This window comes from Notothenia rossii (genome assembly GCF_949606895.1).
Source record: "Notothenia rossii genome assembly, chromosome: 4".
Taxonomy (NCBI): domain Eukaryota; kingdom Metazoa; phylum Chordata; class Actinopteri; order Perciformes; family Nototheniidae; genus Notothenia; species Notothenia rossii.
The window spans coordinates 58712259-58731641 of NC_136902.1; the positions used below are offsets into that span (position 1 = coordinate 58712259).

General features: G+C 44.0%; 1 protein-coding gene across 1 annotated transcript in view; it reads right to left on the reverse strand.

The window, feature by feature from the left end:
• axl (AXL receptor tyrosine kinase) overlaps positions 1-18376 on the reverse strand; it is a 49401-nt gene extending 31025 nt beyond the window's left edge. The window contains exons 1-4 of the mRNA XM_079674312.1: positions 17798-18376; positions 8965-9175; positions 1435-1535; positions 777-959 (exon numbers count right to left, since the gene is read on the reverse strand). Coding sequence (XP_079530438.1) covers positions 777-959; positions 1435-1535; positions 8965-9175; positions 17798-17957 — 655 coding nt within the window. The 5' untranslated portion in view covers positions 17958-18376. The remainder of the gene's footprint in view (positions 1-776; positions 960-1434; positions 1536-8964; positions 9176-17797) is intronic.
• Positions 18377-19383: the final 1007 nt, after the last annotated feature.

The window sequence follows — 19383 nt, forward strand, 5'->3', positions numbered from 1 at the left end:
ACCACTGCTCCCTGCTCCCTGCTCCCCCCCCCCCCCCCCCCCCCTTAAATGAGGCCAGCTCTCTGGCAGGCCTCTGTGGTTGGCATTCAAGCAGCAACAGAGCCCTCTTCCTTTCTCTCTTTCTTTCTTTCATGTTCTCTGCCCATCTATTAATCTCCTCCCCCGGCCAATAGGCGTCTCGTGCCTGCTACTTTTACCCATCAACCACAAAACCACAAGGCACGTCTTCAATGGATCCACTGGCACCGTGCCAGCCAGCCCACTCTCTCCGGGGAGGGTTTTTGTGGTTTTGTTCAAGCCACGGAGAAGGGATTCAGAAAAACGATATAAGATAGTTACTGTGTCTTTTTAACCAGTTCAGTGTAGATACATTAAATTAAAACAAATGTTTCTTTTTTAGAAATACTAATCGAGGCCACAGGCTACTGACAGCGACAAGAAACTTTACCTCTATAGTACTTTAATGACCACCGATTAATTGATTTGTGTAGAAATGGTCAGTCGTTAAGAACGAAAATTAAATGTTACACTTTTATTTTATGTATCTACTTATCAAAACTACCATCCTTGTGTTTTGGACTGTTGGTATTATACTTTTATTTTATTTTCAATTTAGTTTATGGAACACGTCAACTAAACGAGTTCCATTGAGACTGTTCCACTGATCACTGCCCAGTGTGGCAAAGTGAGATGGCCCCTATTGGGATTGAGGCTACACATTATAATGGCTGTGATTAAGCTGTGTTCATGTGGTGACAGAGAGTAAAAGATGGTACCTGTGATGTTGAGGGTGGAGGGGGACAGGGCCACCGGGTCCTTCAGGGAGTTGAGAGGAGCGCCGTCCTGCAGCCAGATGACCCTGACGGGGTCTGGGGGGCCGTGGGCCATGCAGCTCAGGCTCAGGGACACGTTGGCCACCATGGACGTGTGCTGGGGCTCCACCGAGAAGTGAGGAAGACCTAAGAGAGAAGAGGAAATACTTTATTAATCCAACAAGGGGAAATTGAGTTTAACTCTGTTCTTATACATTTACAGTTGAAATACACACATGCAGACGGGACTTTTACACACTAGGCCAAACGTACACACAACTGCATGCAATAATGGAGGTGTCAAAGAAGCCATTTTTCTGCACCCTGGAGCAGAAGGTGGTTTGGTGTCTTGCTCAAGGACAGTTTAACAGGACTCAGGTATCAAATGGCACGTCTAATTTTGGCAGTCCACAATTGTTTAGTCCGTTTAAGGGATTGAACCAGTGAACAACCAAAAACCAATTGGTGACCATTAAGTTCCAAACTCAAGACACTACTGACTGAGCTACTGCCGCCCCCATTAGCTTAGTCAGGGTCTTTTTATTAATACAATTGTAGCACTTGTTATTTTTTTTGTAGCTCTCAATGGGCAGGTACATCAGAGAGCTGGAGATGAACTCACCCTCCAGCTGGATGCTCCCCTCCTCGGACATGGTCTGGTGGCTTTCTGACAGAACAGCACATCGATATGCCCCCATGTCTTGAAGCTGGACTTTCTGAATACTGTTGTGTACAATAAAGGCATGACAGGTTTAGAAACGTCAAGTAATGACAAAGAAAACTGTTAATACTGGGTGATAGTGCTTCCGGTGGCGCGATCGTGAGGATCAAGAGGCGCGTTCACACCGGAGTACTTTTCCCCGTACTTTTCCTCGTACTTTTCCCGTTTAGTTTCCGTTAGTACCCCTTATGTCGCGTTCACACCAAAAAGAGTACTTAGTGCCGGGAACTTTTACCCCCATTTTTAGTGCCTGCTGAGAGGTGGTACTCTCCTGGGGGAAAAAAGTGCCCCAGTTCTGATTGGCTGGGCGAATTGCAAACCACGCCCTGTAAAACTCTGAAATGTTTTGTAGAGACGCCATTTTATTATCGTCGCATTAGCATTATTAGCATTAGCATTCGCCCAGCGCACAAACGCAGAGAGACTAACTTATGGCAACACAAAAAGCTGCTGGGAGTCCCAGCAGCTTCTACTGAAGCCAGTCCCCAACTCCCGACTTCTGGTCGGGGACTTCGGGTGGCAGTATACGCCGTGAAGTTGTTTGCGGCCTGCAAGTAAACCCAAAGCAGAAGAAGAAGAAGTGACGTCAGCGGCTCATTTGCGTAATCTTCCCTCAGGGAACTTATTCCGGTGTGAACGCGATCGGCTCTTAGTTCCATGGGGGTACTAAGTGCCGGGGCACTAAGTACGGCAAAGTACTTGGTGTGAACGCGGCTAAGGAAGGAGCGTAAGGGACCTCAATGGTTATTTTTGTGGAGAATCTTATAAAAACTGAACTGAGCGAGAGTACCTGCCTGAATGACCTGGGTATCTAAAAAGATTACATGTGAATTTAATTTGATCAGGCCCTGTACACTCAGTACACACCATTGGATGAATATAAGGTTGAAGAGTTTCTTAGCCGGTTGGACCTGCCCTCCCTGGGGAAAATGCACAATGACAAATTGATAAAATAAATAACATCATGTAAATCTCCAGGTCCAGATGGATTTCCAGGAGAGTCTAAATCACTAAGAGAGCATTTAATACCAATACTTCATAAAAGCTTTAATTACACTCTGAATGAGGGAGTGCTCCCTCCTTCCTGGAGGGAGGCCACAATTTCAGTAATTCCTGAAGAGGGTACGGACTTGAAAGAATGTGGGTCACATAGACCCATTAGTGTACTAAATCAGGATTATAAAATATGTGCAGCTATTTTAACAAAAATAATGGAGGAAGTGATGCCCCTATTGATTATATACTGTATACAAAAAGAAAAACTCAGTGCCATCCTCCGCAGTATGGATGCAGAAAAGGCCTTTGATTCATTGGGGTTGGGTTTTCTCCATAAAGTTATGGAAAAATGTGGATTTCATTAGAAGTTCATTATGAGCATTAAACATTATATACATCCCCTAGGCCAGGGCTATTCAACTACACATTCAGTTGGGCCAGATTTTATAACTACAAAATGCAGCTGGGCCAGACATTCAGCGGCCTGTAAAAAGCGGGTAGTGACACATTTTAAACCAACACATATTACTGCGATGAAAAACATGCAATTTGTATTCATTGTTCATCTAACAAAGGTAGGTCAAAAAGTGCATAAAAACACAACAAATTAGCATTAATTTAACAGAATCTGAAAAAAAAGTGCACAGTTGTAGCATTACATTTGTTTGCTTTAGAAGTCAAATATTCAGGTTAGTTTTTTTGAACCAGGCACATCACAAAGTGCATTTACTGAATACAATAATAGCAGTCTTAATAAATGTCCTCACATGCAAAAAAAAACACCTAAAGAGCTCCAATGCAACACAAAGAGGTAGTACTGTAGCAATACTATTTTTTCACTTTTCAAGTAATAACAAAAAAATCATACGTTTGATCACATTTGACCCAGACACATTACAAAGTGCATCTAAATGAATACAGAAAGAACCGTCAAACTCTTCAGTGCACAAACCCAGCGCCGTATAGACTCTATATGGCGCTGCACAAACCCATAACAAGGGACACGGGTAACTATATGAATGAATACTACACTACACGTCTACTATAGTAAACTAGGTGCTTACTATCACCTCATTTGTGATTTGTCATCGCTGACTTTCTCAATGGGAGAAGGGACATTTTTTGTTTTGAACAAGAGCAGTGAGTTTTGGCTCATAGGATGTCAATGCAATCCTAAAACATTGGTGAAGAGTGCTGTCAGTCAGGGAGCAGCGAGTGCTACTTTTGATTGAGTTCATGTGTGAAAAGCTTGATTCACATGTGTATGTTGATCCAAACATACTGAGCACACAGATCGCTACTTTCTGAACGTTAGGGAACTGCTGTTTTTTGACATCACTCCAAAACTTCGCTGGCCCGTTGGTGCGCTGCATGTCAATAAGTTCCAGTGTATATTTCCCCTTGTCGATGCAGGGGACCACTTCCTTTGCTCTGGTTGATACGTCCCTCTCTATTGCAACATTGAAGGGGTCTCTGGCAAAGCCCATCATCACCTCTGTGGGCAGAGCAAGTCCATCCAATCGACCGGCAAAGTTCTCTTTCAACCTCGCAATGAAATCTGTCATCACATCCGTGATTTGTGCCGGAGATGTGATGTGTTTGGGGAGCGTCGGAAAATGCAGCATCCGATCCGTGCTCAAGTCGGTCGCGAAAAGGTCCAGCTTGACTTGGATCATCTGCTCCACAAGATAAATGACCGTTTTGTCTCTGTTTACGCTTCAGAGTTGAGAGAGACATGTTTTAGAGTTGCTATCATAGGACCACCGTTACTAGCCCCACTAGATGCACTTTCAAAAAACATGCTGCGTTGTGGTTTGGTGGTTTCTATGCAACAAGGAGTGTTGCGTTCATGGTCTGTACTAGTGTAGGAATTTGGCTACGGGAGGCTGGGCCACTCGGGAGTTGGTTCTGGGCCGCATCTGGCCCGCGGGCCGCCAGTTGAATAGGCCTGCCCTAGGCTATGGCTAGAATCAAGGTAAATGGAAGTCTTTCTAGAACCATTCACCTGTAGCGTGGCTGTCGCCAGGGCTGCCCAGCCAGTCCAGGGCTCTTTAATCTATGTATTGAACCGCTTGCCCAGGCAATAAGGCAAGATACAGACCTGGAAGGCATCATAATGGGAGATACAGAGTACAAAATCTGTCTTTATGCGGACGATGTCCTGGTCAGTCTAAAGAACCCTGATTCAGGACTCCCAAGGTTAATGGATATGATGCAAACATATGGAGCTTAGTCAGGTTATTCTCTTAACATTGATAAAACTCAAGCTCTAGTGTTCAACTTCATCCCGACGTTGGATCTAAAAAATAAGTACAAGTATAATTGGGACTCCAAATCCATTAAATACTTAGGTGTAAAATTAACAAAAGACATGTCTCGGATGTACTCTGATAACTATGAACATATAGATTCACAGATAAAAGGCGATCTAGATAGATGGGCCTCTTTGCCCCTGGATCTTGGAAACAGAATTATGTCAGTAAAAACAAATATACTACCCATACTTCTTTACTTGTTTATGTCATTACCCATTCATATTCCGGATACTATATTTAGAGAATGGGACAAAGGGATATCACGATTCATATGGAACGGCAAACCCCCTCGGGTGAGATACAAAACTCTACAGCTGCCAAAGCAAAGCGGAGGGATGGGCTTACGCAACCTTAAAGATTATTATCTAGTGGCACAGATAAGGCAACTGATGCTCTGGTGTAATAAAGAATATTTAGCAAAATGGAAACACATGGAGCTGTCGATGCTAGACAGGCCCTTACAGAGTTTGCTAGGATGCCCACTAGCTGCTAAACAATATGAAATCCTGAGTCGGTGGGTTCGGATTTCTATGGAGATCTAGTGAAACAACTCAAAAATACGAATCTTAATGTGGCCGACTCACGACCCAAATTTCAAATCAGCTGTTAATGACACGAGGTTCATTCAATGGATGAGGCAAGGAATTACAGCACTCTGTGTGTTGGTTGATAATCAAGAATTTATAGATTTTAAAACGATGTCAGAAAGATATGGCCTTGGCAAGCAGGATTTATAGATACCTCCAAATTCGACACTATTTTGATAAGAACATCAAAGGATACATGCCAGGTAATGTATCGGGCATCACTCAAATGTTTATTAGGGCTTATAATGCAAAATTATCCAGAAAGATTGTAGGTGAGCTATACAAATGCATAGTTGAACTGAACCAATTACATAAAGGTAAAGTGGGAAAGGGAACTGGGAATTGTCATTGCCCCTGAGGAATGGACAAATAATCCAAACACAAATAACTACAACAGCCTCACAACTGTGGAGGGACTTTTCTTGGAGAAACTGTGTTAGATTTTGTACAACTCCAAAGCAAAAGTCCAGACAGACTGGATCACAACCCACGTGCTGGAGAGGATGTGGCCACTGTGAGGCGGGTCATACACACACATTCTGGGGCTGCCAAGTTCTTAAACCCTTCTGGGAAGGTGTCCATAGTATCATCAGAGAAGTTCTATGTTATGATATAAACTTCACCCGTCTTTCCTTTTACTTGGAGAATATGGACTCTGAGCTACCAAAAATGGACCAATATCTTTTTTAAATCTTTATGGCAGCAAGTAAAAAGGCCATAACAAGGCGATGGCTCTGTCAGGAACCTTTCACCATCGCTCAATGGGTAGCCATAATTAAAAACATTCACAGTATGGAACACATGACTTTCAGCCTAAGACTAGAAAGAGACAAAGGTGAAGCCCTCTGGGAAAATGGGACACATACATAACACAAAGAGGTGATAACCTGTCTCGCACTTGATGTTTTTTTGTTTAAAGGTCCCATGTCATGGCCATTTCCACTGATCATAATTCCATTGTTGAGGTCTACTAGAATAGATTTATATTGTGCAATTTTCCAAACTCACATTAGTTTCTCATATAGCATCTCTGTAAACTACGTGTATTCACTGAATTTCACTCTCTGCCTTTAACGGCTCGTTGTAGCTCCAGTAGCTCCAGCCCCCACCCTCCCTATGAGCACAGTGTGCTCTGATTGGTCGGGACGTTGTGAATCGCGCTAAGCTCCGTGGAGGTGTGGTTTCCTTGTTTAGCGATACACAGCGAAACACAGCCAAACTCATCCTGAGCACACACAAAGTCACAGCCGAAGTAAAAACAATAAGTGTGGCTTGATATTGAGTAAGAAAAAGGTTGATAAACGCTGTGAGAATGGGTCTGCAGAGAGAATTTCGCCACGATCCCAACTGTCTGTTATCAGCCTGCAGCCAGGGAGGCGAAATCAGCAAAGCTGCTTGCACTGAGTGTGTGTGTGAGGAAGTCCGTGGATTGGTCAATTTGGACCAATCAGCGGGGGCTTAACGTAACAGCTCCGCGGACGTAACGGCTCCGCGGACGTAACGTAACGGCTCCACGGATTGGTCCATTTCGTTCCGGGTACGGTTGACATCATGCGTACCCGGAAGAATCAAATGGACAATAATGTATCTCCAATGAGGCGTTTTGGGGAGGTATTTTCTGTGTTAGAGTTTTACTCGCTACAGGGTGTACTTTGAGGGTTTGTGACTCTGCAGACCGTTTACATGCATAAAAACCTTCATAACACAGAAGGGGACGGGTAATAACCAGAAAAGCATGACATGGGACCTTTAAGTAAACAATGATTGTTACAATTGTACTTCGTGATGGCCTCCTCGTGACCCCTTAGTTATAGCCGTGTTTCTTATTTATTTTATTCTTTCGGTTTTATTTTGAACTGTCTTTGTTGAATGTATTTTTTTTATCTGTTCCCTCTAGCTTAAGGGTTGGGATATGTATGTTACTTTGAGGTATTGTATGCAAAATCTACCATTGTCCCGAAGTATGCTTTTATCTGATGTACTTGCTACAATACTGTCTGTGTTTTATTTTCCTGTAAAACCTGAAAATAAAAATTAAGTTACAAAAAAATACTGGGTGATAGAGGCAGAAACATCTACAGACCATGATTACTTTCTTTGCCAATTTGGCCATCCAATCATACCAGGATTAAATACATTAAAGCACGTAGACTATTGCGTGGGGTTAATAATTTATTTCGATTTAAAAGTGCTCCATAGTGGCAGGATGGTGGTGAAATAATCCAGCAACAGTACTGGTGAAGCTTTTTGAAACAGTAAGATCGAGGAACAGGAAGTAAATACAATCATAGCAGATGCATGACTGACATTTTTAGGCCAGGTGTGGCTGCCTCACAACAGAGGCACCATTATCTTTAAATCACATGCCCTGATAAGGAAAGCAGATGGAAAAAAACAAACAGTGCGTTAATTTGGTGTGGGGTACAACCAGGGAGGTTGCAAAACGGAATTTGTTGTTTAAAAGTAGGGAATATGGAGGCCTGGGAGCCATAGACCTGGGTATTAAACTGCAAATTACCTTTGTAAAAAACATCTCCGCTGCAATACACAGGAAAGCACCTTGGGTTGAGGAGGGAAGAATGGGATGGAACAAAAGAAGAGGGCGCGCTAGAAACGGACCTTACTATAAATTAGTGTATGGTGACTTCACAACGGAACTTCAGCATTTAGGGATTGATTGGATCGGGCTCCCAAATAGAGTAATCTTTAAAATAGTTAACGATTTTAAATATGGAGGTAATATAATGTACAAAAACCTCACACCTGGCGAAGGCAATGAAGTTTTAAAATTAATTAAATGTAAACAATTATTGGAGAGCATGAGAGACGTGAGGTGGTTGATATCTGTTAACAGACTTGCGGTCAGAGCTGTGGTCTCATGGAGCTGTTATGTCAAAACTAAAACATGCCCCATGATTAACTGTGAGGAAGACGAGACCTTGCAGCACCTCCTCATGGACTGCTACAGAGCTGAGGAGGTGTGGTCGCTCCTGCGGGGCATTGGTTTAGTATTCAATGTAAGATATGCCTCCATTATGTTTTGTATTCTGGATGAGGGGATGGGCATAAAGCAAAGGGAACTTTTTCAGATGGTAATTTGTGTCGCATGTATGAAAATATGGAAGACAAGGTGTAAAATGATACTGAACCAGAGAGTAATAGGCAGTAACACCATCATGAAACAGATACTTACTGAACTAAGGAGAAGAAAGACCCTGGACAAATCCCAGACTCTGCCATGGGGCATCTTGAGTCTGTGACATAACTGAGCCGCATAAAATAAAACGTGCTCTCCTTATGTTATTTATATATTTTTACTTTATGTGATGTATGTATTATTAATGTAACTTGTATATCTATAAAATGTACTGCCCTAATAATTTAAAATAAAGTTTTAAAAAAAAAGAAAAAAAAAAAGAAAGCAGATGGAGACGGAGGATTGAAACCAACCGGAGGTTGTCATCCCTTTGTCTCACTCATCAATACTCTCTAATAAAGTACTAGCCGGTGTAGCAGAAAGAACCGCTGCCTACCTGAGCGTGCTCATGATGGTCCAGCTGTTGCTGCCGGTGTGGACCTGGATCTGGTTGGTGTCGGCGTACGGAAGCAGCGCCCCGTCTCTCAGCCAGAGCACATCTGGGGGGTCCTCTTCCTCGCCCCCCGTGCCCTTCAGGGTGCACTGCATGGTAACAGGCTTGCCCAGTGACGAGATGACAGTATTGGGACTCCGCTCAAATTCCAGATCTTTGATTAAGAGAAGGAGGAATCAGGTTAGGGGTTAGTTAACGTCTTAAAGACCTGGAACATTTACAATATCGCACCAATGCCTCACTTTAGAATTCCTGTTAGTCTTTCTAAAGGTTTCTAAGGGTCATGGTGCTTCACATAGAAATTACCCTGGGATCACAACTTCCCCTAGCTTAAGGTGCCATATTCAAACTCTTTATCCAAACATCCAAAGATCTTCAGAATATAGTGACAGAACACAGAAAAGCAGCACATTTTGACATTCGGGAAGCTCAAAGCAGCCACTTTTTGGTTTGAGGAACATCATTAACACTTCAAATTCATAGTCTTTTATGCACAATAGCAGCGTAGTATTACCAATGGAAATCTGAAGTCTTAGGCTCTTCCAGCATGTAATTTTGTAATATACTCAACATGACACAAAATATAAGGAGTGCAGGTAGAAATAAGATGAAATATGTAAAATAGAATAGGATGAAACACCGGGTTATGTATTTTAACCCTTGTTATATTAACACAGGCGGAGCCCTCTAATGGACTCTATGGGTACTACCTTATCATGCAAGCATTCACCTACTGAGCTTTCTATAGACGTAGCCGGCCCCTGGACGGGCCTACCTGAATGCGTGCGCATCTCACTTCCGTATAAAAAGGAGGCTTCGCCTCCTGACCACCCTCCTACACCACTCTTCAGCGAGCGGTATAGAACAGACAGTGCCCCAAGGTAGAAGGCTCTGCCTGTGTTAATATAACAAGGGTTACAATACGTAACCCGGCGTTATATCTCTCACAGGCTCCGCCCTCTACTGGACTCTATGGGTACAGTTGGCGGAGCCCCGATGTATGCACGCACTGTCGTCCAGCACACCGTTCCACCTCACTGTCCCTGATCGGCTTTAGCAGCCGCTGCGTCTCACTCACCTCTCCCCCGGTTGTAACCGTGGAGAAGTCCAGGCTGAGAGCACACCCTGACGCGCTTGTCTCGCATAAAAGTGTGCTCGAAAACAGTGCTGAAGGCTCCCCTGCGTTCGCTTATAGGCAGACAGGGGAAAGTCTGCAGCTGTATGGGTTCACTATGCACCCTCTCTCCTGAGTCCTTAAAGAGCACGGGGAGAGCGCAAGTGCCCCCTATGTCCGCACACTCAGACACTGACCCTGTGCAGAGTGTGTACGGACTATAGTATGGAGAGCCCTTTAGCCCTGTAAGGGCCCAAAGCGCATTACGTCACCCCGCGACCCTCCAGGAGTCCGGTGAAACGGAAGCGCATTTACGCCCGGGGAGGGGGTCAGATACCAACTGACCCACAGACCCCCCCTCCTCACCAGTTCTGTGTTGCTCCAGCAAGCACAGACGCTGAGAAAGAGCCGGACATATCCATGAGATAAAACTTTATGAAGGGACCTGGCGTTGACCAAGACGCCGCCGTGCATATGTCCTCCACACTCACACCGTTGAATAAAGCTGTCGACGCAGCCACAGCTCGTGTGGAGTGCGCACGGACCCCTGTGGGACAGGCTCTCCATGCCTGCTCGTAGGCGTGTGCAATGCCTCCGCAAAGCAAGCCTGCCAGGCGTTTCTTGGACAGAGCTTTTCCAGTCACCCCGCCCCCGAAGCACACAAACAGCTGTTCAGTGCGTCTCAGGGTAGCTGTGCGCTCTACATAACATGCTAACGCGCGCACCGGGCAGAGGAGGTGTAATTTAGTTTCCCTGGCCCCACCATGGGGTGGAAGACTAAATCCCCCCAACTGAATAGCCCTCGACCTGAACGCACTCCTTAGGCTCTTGGGCACAAAGGAGGGGTTCGGTCTGAGTGTCGCCCCGCCCCAGTCACCCCGAATCAGTAAACAGCTCGGGTGCACCGACAGAGCGGTTAACTCGGACACTCTTTTGGCTGACGTTAAGGCAAGTAGCAACGCTGTCTTCCACGACAGTGCTTTCAGGGAGGAGAGCTCTAGAGGCTCAAATGGCTCTGTGACCAGAGCCTCGAGCACCAGCGGCAGGTCCCACTGCGGGGTGGAGGCGCGCACTACTGTGCGCAGCCTCCTGACCGCCTGTAAAAACAGCAACATCAGTGGATGAGAAAAAGGCTGACCTGCCGTTGAATCCCTCATGGCAGGACGAGATGGCTGCTGCATACACTTTACAGTGGAATGAGCAAGTCCTCTGACCACCAATAACTGTCAAAAGGACAAAATAGAGCCCAACTCACAATATAGGGGCTCTATTTTCCGCTCCTCACACCATCGCTGGAATCCCAGCCATTTTGGCCTGTAACAGGCTGTGGTCGATCCAGCTCTAGCTGCCTGGATAGACTGAATAACGCTGTCAGACAATCCACCCTGTCTCAGCCTGTCCCTCTCAGGAGCCAGGCCTGGAGAGGATGGCCCAGAGTGGGTAACGCCCCGATTGCACCTGCCTCTTGAGACATCGCCCCCCAGAACTTGGGAATTGCCCAGGGCTGGCCCGCCTTCATCTGTGTCATCTCTGAGTACCACGGCGCCCTGACGCGATCCGGCGCTACCAGAATGACTACCAGACGTTCTCGCCTCACTCTCCCCAGGAGAGGGAGAGTGAGACGCAGCGGTGGAAAGGCGTATAGCAGCTTCTTTCTTTCTTCCTTTCTTCCTTTCTCTCAAAAAATACGTCTCAGACTCAGTGCTAGACTATCACCTCCGCTCGCTGAAGAGTAAAGGATGGTGGTCAGGAGGCGAGGCCTCGTTTTATACGGAAGTAAGATGTGCACGCATTCAGGTAGGCCCGCCCCGTGGCCGGCTACGTCTATAGAAATCTCAGTAGGTGAATGCTTGCATGATAAGGTAATACCCATAGAGTCCAGTAGAGGACGGAGCCTGTGAGAGATATAACACAAAATTGCTAACTTAAATTCCTGTTGACCTCTCAATTAATCATCTTCACTTCAGTAGCGTGGCGTGGGGAAAAATGTAGGGGAAGCCAATTTTTTTGGAGGGGGGGGGGTGGTCAATAACGTAACCAGATGAGTGATTTCAGCGCCCGGTAACATTTTACACACATTTGTATCATACAGATGCAGGACTTTTACACACCTGTTATCTGACCGACAGGTCCGCACGCACTCTCCAGCTGAAACTCTCTCGTCTTATTAATTTAAGCATTTCTTATTAATGTATGCAGTCAAAATCCTCAAGTTTCTGCTTCAAGGAAGCACTCTGTGCAATGGTCTCTTTGTCCCATCCCTGCTCTGTCATTATCCTGTCAAAAGCGATACAGAGCGACCCGCGTCCTTCATGGATGGCCTGTACTGCGCGGCTTTTAAAGTTCCACCTCACAGCAGAACCCCCTGGTACACGCACAGCTCGATCAACTTCAGACAGTAGTGCTGATCTCTTACATGAACGTGAGAAAAAATTGTGGAAGGCATCGAGATTGGCAATAAACAGTTTGGCTGCTTGAATGTTGTTTGTGCCTTAGCATAACAGTGGATGAATAGCGCATTGGGGCAGTGTGCTTTCACTAAAGCCTGAACGCCACCGTGCTGTCCGCTCATGCAGACATGAGCTCCGTCATAAGTCTGACAAATCAATTTGTTTGTTGGACTGTAGTTCCCGATGGCTCTCATGACAACTGATGTTACAGCTTTTGCGTCTCTTTCTAAGCCGACATCAAAAAAGCAGAGGAAACGTTCACACACACTGCCTTTTTCATTCAAGTAGATTATGATAGTGAGTTGGCACTTATTGGAGATGTCTGATGTGTCATCCACTTGTACAGCAATGAAAGGACAAATCTTTATTTCTTTATCAGTCTCATACTGGATACAACGAGCTATGCTCTCAATGATGTCATTTTGTATGGAGTTTCATCTGCTTTAATTTTTAGTTGCTGCTGTAGCGGAAGTTTAGTGAAGTTATGCTTAATTAAGTATGCCAAATCTCCTCCCTCCATCATGCTTCATTTGCTTGATCATTTCTAACGGCGGGGATGACAGTTACAGTACTACGTAGTAAAACTGATGTCGATGCGATTTGATTGGATTGTGAGGAAAGGGATTTTGCCTCACAATCCAATCAAATCGCCAGCCTCCAGGGGAAGCCGGAGGCGGCCTGCTTCCCTTGGCATGGCCCTGACCAATCACAGATTGGCAGGGGCATGACGTAGGCCTCATCTGATTGGTCAATCCCTCCATTTTTTTTCACCAAGGGAAGCCAGATTTGGCTGGCCTCCTCTCGCAACACTGAATGCAATCTACTGTTTCACCATAACATCTAGAGGGTCACTGTTTCACTCTTTGTAAAATACTCAATGAGAATGGGAGAGAGACGGAGAGACGGTCCGGCAGGAACACACAGCAAAGGAGAATTACCGAAACAAAACAAAGTGTTTTTATTTATTTATTTAAATTATAACTACAATCAGAAAAAACAGGGGAAGCCTGGCTTCCCTTGGCCTCCGGGAGAAAACGCCACTGCTTCACTTGACTTCTGATAAATGTCAATCTATGTTGGCTAGACTCTGCCTCGGCAGTGCAATCATAACAACAGGTGAGTTTCTACACCGGCACACTGAGCCGAGTTATCTCGTGTCCCTCACTGATGGGATGGGGGAGGGGGGGGGGGGGCTGACCTGAGGAGGACAGAGCTGATAGCGGGACAAAGGCTCCTTGTTAGAGACTCAGACTGCAAAGAGCTCAGGACAAACACCAGACAGCAGAGACGAGCCTGCAGGTCTTCCACTACACTAATCCTGTACTTACTTTAAACTTACTTTTGTATTTATCTTAAAATATGTTTTATAATTGTTCCTTTATTTTCTCCTGTTTTACAACCTTAGTTCTCTTACAACGTTCATGTATACAGCAAAGCCAACTCCTTGTATGTGTCAACCTTCTTGATAATAAACCTGATTCTGCTTCTATGAATTTGTCACCCTAAATGACACTAAACACAATCGAGAGGTATTTCTGAGGCATGCATTGCTTGTCAATGATAAAAGAAAGGTTACAGCCTTGTATTCAAACACAAATTTGGCACAAACACATACGTATATAGATCTCTCCTGCTGGAATATGTCTACTACATCATCAGATAAAAATGTTACGCAACCGTAAAGCATTTCAAAACGCTCCTTAACTACTCCTTGTCTTGATATTATAGACAAGGGATCAAATAGAATGAGGAAACTCGGCCTGCGTTGTTGAGTTTCACGGGAAAAAATAAATCACTCTGGTTCCACGGAGCGATGCCTGTAAAGATTTTCTCAAGCTTGTCGACCTGCCCACCTAGTCTGTTTCATGGGCAACCTTCAACCCCTGATCCCCCCACTGTGACCCCTGGGGAGTCCACTGCAAGGACACACACGTAAACACACATCATTCAGCCCCTAGAAAACACATGTCATGTAAAAAGTACACTTTGGTGGCACTTTCTCATATCTAGAACTAGCCCTTGATTCTTGCATGACAACTACACACACACACACACACACACACACACACACACACACACACACACACACACACACACACACACACACACACACACACACACACACACACACACACACACACACACACACACACACACACACACACACACACACACACACACACACACACACACACACACACACACACACACACACACACACAGCATTGAAAAGGCTTCTTCTGGGAGTGTGAAATAAATGAGGGGGCCCGCTGAGTCTCTGCCTCACAGGCGGGGAGGCAGAGACTCAGCGGGCCCCTCTCTGTCTCTCTTTGCTCTTTGGCGTTAAAAGTCATTCCTCTCTTTATTTTTAAGCTTGACTGAGCTCTTTCAAGACTCGGCGCAGCCCTGACTTTTTTTTTCTTTTTTCTGTGACATATTGAACAAAAGAAGCCCTACTTTCTGTCACTGCTCCTAAGTGTGGCATTCATATCATGATACACTGAGAAAACTGAAACATAACTGTATTAGGTTAGGTGAATGCAATAATATTAAGTTTTGTATTTACTCTGAATATTGTTGCTTTCAACTAACCTAACACAGTTACGTATCATTTGTTGACATAAAACATTTAATTAAAGTCAACGTTTTTTCAGTTTAATCTCGAAAGGCTTTTATGAGAATGCAGAGGTAGCAGGGCCGTGGTTAAACTGTGTGTGTGTGTGTGTGTGTGTGTGTGTGTGTGTGTGTGTGTGTGTGTGTGTGTGTGTGTGTGTGTGTGTGTGTGTGTGTGTGTGTGTGTGTGTGTGGCCTGTCTGCAGTGATTCATTGAACTACTCCCTCTACTGCCTCTTGTCCCCCTGAACTCCCTCGCTTTTTCGTTTTTCATGATCTCCCTCCCTCTCTGGTAGGAGATGTTAAATGTCAGTGGACGTGCACATACCAAAAATACCCGAAACAGTCCGAGCATTTATCCTCCCCTCACTCCCTCCTTTATCTCCCTGGCTTTCTAACCCTACGTAATTCAGCCCTTTGCCCTTTTCCTCGTTCCGCCTCCTTTTCATGCCATTCTTTGGATTCATCGCTACACATTGTGCCACCCCCCCCCCCCCCCTCCAACTCTTGCCCCCTTACCCCATCCATCATTTCGATACTTTCGTCTGAGTCAGACCGGCACTGACTCACAAACCAAAGCATTGCCCCCCAACCCCCCCATCCATCCCCTCACTCCTGGGCTACAGCCATCTCTATCCAAATAGGAGCCGAGACATCGGGAAACGTTCTCAGTTTGAGCCTATCCTTGTAATCTCTGTCCCTTATGCTCATACATCTGCAGAGGGCAGAGGTACAGCTAACGTGACCATAATGACCAAAACACATGAACAAACTGGTGGGGGCCCCTCCATTGGCTGTAGCTGCTGATGGATAACAGCCAAGTTGATTGATAGAAGGACTTCCCAATGCTGGATGCAGACCACACTGATGTTAAATGACCTAGCTTTGGTTAACATTTTGGTTTTTTATTCAAAGACTACTCATAGTTTTTTAAGGCACATATCCAGAATGTTCCAAAACTGCTGCAATTTAACTTGGTTTCTACTTTGGAAACTCTTTTGGGTTTGGTAATGGTAAATGGTCATGGGCTGTATTTATATTGCACTTTATCAATCCTTTACAACACCTCAAACCCCTTTACATTCTACAAGTCATCATTTACCCATTCACACCTCATTCATACAGTGCCATTTGCTCAAGTAAGCTAAGGAGGATCATTGTTCATAAAGATACAAATGTCTCAGTCAGATTCAGATTTTAGATTAATCAGAAGACATGTCTTATTACATTATAAATTCCTTTAGTGACAAATGTGAGGACCTGGACACTTGTTTTTATTTTCTGCATGTACTGCCATCAGAGAAATGTCTTTAAGTCCAGAGACAGATGACACTTCAGCCTCCGTTTGAACAACACAAGGAGAAAATAGTGGTAGCAAAGGATCTTATGTCAAATCCTGCCAGGGAGAGATGAGGAGTTTTGTTCTGAAACCAGATTTTGAACTGGGCCAAGGATACATCGACTACAGATTGACTGCAGGAGTTGGAGCTGGGATTAAACCCACAACAATAAGATTGAAAGACGACAATGCTACCTAACAGCCACAGTTGTTTGGTGTGAAACAGAATTTGTATGGGTCTAACTTATAACCTGTCATCGTTTCTGGTTGTACATGAATGCCTCTGTCTAAAAGGGCTGGATGTCAAGAGGATCTGAGATTCATTACAAACTGTGGATATCCGACTAACCATTGGGTTTCAAGAATTGTATTTATTTATTCTTAGCTTTTTATCTTGCCTGTGAAGTTTAAATTAAAGAAATGACAACCTCCGTTTGCAGGACTTTTTGTGCTTGTTCCCAAGACAGAACTGAAATGCTAAAGAAAGTCTCAACCCACTTAAAGACATATCCTAATCTATAACAGCTAGGTTGTCTTTGTGCAAATGTTTCATTTGATCACTTTTAATGTTACTCATATGTGCTTTAATGTTAGTGCTAACTGTGTTCCATCCTGATGCTTGTTAAAGAAGTTTAAACAGGAGCGACTGGTTTTCACTTCATATAGAACAATACATCACTTTTCTCTTTATGTTGCTATGCTTGAGTATCTGGTGTTGTGACTCCTTTGCTTCCCAGCAAGATTTATTTTTAGCCTTTGCTCTTTCCCTGCCTGGAATACATCTCTCAAAGATTCCACAGTATTCCGGAAATGCCAAGACTGGTGGGAAAACGTCTCTGGATACCTGGTTTGGACCCAATGAGAAAACATTCAGAAGTGTTCATGCTGCACCTCAAAAACATGACACCTCTGCCCTGTGGCTTTTGATGCCAGTCAGGCAGGGAAAACAAAACATTTTTTTTACACTGAATCAGCAGAACACCAACCTGATTGAGCCAATAAAACTAATCCCTTACTTTGTTTTCCTTCATCGCCTTGTTTTTAGAGGCTTAACGAGTGTAATGAATTCCTTCATGTTGGCCAGATGTTGAACCCACTTGCAGCTGTGGTTGCCACCCCAAAGCAAACGCGTTTAATGAGTAAGCAGCAGAAAGGCAGACCGAACTAATTGCCTATTACGATGTTTTCCGTCACGCTAAAGCTGACAAATAACAGTTGTGTTAGTGGGATTGGGTTAAAGGCGGCTGCGGATGATCTTACCTGTCAGAGCTCCAGCGGTTACTGGTCTCCAAGCAGAAATACAAAAAAGGACGCTGAGGATGAAAAGTCCCTTAGATCCACTCTTGTTTTTTGCTGACAGAAGATCAACTCTGAAAAGCATGAGAAGAGCAGTCATCTTGGAAACACCACCGGACTCCATCACCGCATCTCCGTAAAAAAAGTGATATATAATATCCAGCAAACACACCAAAGTGAACCCGTAGATTTCAGTTCCCGTTTGAAGGAGTGTAAAAAAAAAAAAATCTCCGAGCTGCTGAAAAGTTTGTTTTCCTCTTAAGCTGATGTTGTGGTTGATCCCAATACAGTCCACCACACTTTAAAAGCGCACGGCGAAAAAGGCGCACCAAACTTTGAAAGCGCACAACCAAACCAAAGTTTTACGCAGCTGATTAAATTCCAATTCGATTTCCAGCAACACGGTTTACTTTCTAAACCTTCCTGTAGTGTGTCGTCCAAAGTCTCTTCTGTCCCACCGGCTACCTCAGACTCCCTCAGACATTCCCCTGGCTCTTTCTGTTCCCTCTCTCCCCCTTCAGACAGGATTCAAATTCCTCAACTCAAGTTCTTTCCACCCTCCTCCTCCTCCCTCCTCCTCCTGAGTCGCCCTCCTTTTCTCAGAGGATGTGAGAAACCCTGCGGCATGCTGATTGTCTCGCACAATCCCCCATTCGCTTTTTAATTACGCACGGGTCCCTAAGAGGTTGTAAATAGCTCCGTAAATCAGCCCTTCTCCCGTTGGAAACAAAGTAGAAGTGTCAGTCTGTGGCACAGATCAACATCATAATGAGTATGAATGACTCTGTTTACTTGTGAAGCTGCGAGACACAGGGAGTTACAAAGCTGGCATCATTGTCTATGGAAGATTTACCTGCATGGAAAATGTTTTGTCACAGCAGCATGTAGATAAGACATTTCACATTAATTAGAAATACATACAATACAAAAAATAATTTTAAATAAATTAAATACAAATAAAAACAATAAAGGTATAAATATCAGCAATATCCTTTACTTAAGTAAAAGTACTAATACTTCAATTTAAAAATACTCCATTACAAGATAAAGTACTGCTTTAAGAATGGTACTAAGCCAAAAGTATTTAAACACAGTCAGGAAAATGTACTGTAAGTATTAGGAGTAAAAGTAGTGATTGCAGAACAAATATATTATTTAAAATGAAAAGCAGAATATTTTCGCATTTGAAAAGCTGGGACTGTGAAATACTTTTACACAAAGAATTCATTAAACATTCTAGTACAATTGCTGACAATATATTGTTTGTCAAACCTTGTGATTGTGGTTTACTTATATACATTACATTATATTATACAAATACAAATACAATTTTGGATGGTTTAATCTAAATCCGTGTATCTACCGTCCAATTGTTTTTCTTTATTAAACACATAAACGGAAGAGCGTCTGAGAGGCCTTTTTGCTTTTTGCCTTACTTAAATGGTCAAATGGTAATCTATGTTCAAACATTTTATTTAAAAATGTCTATAAAAAACGATATAAATGAATATAAAAGGTAACTACTAACTAAAGCTGTAACATAAATATAG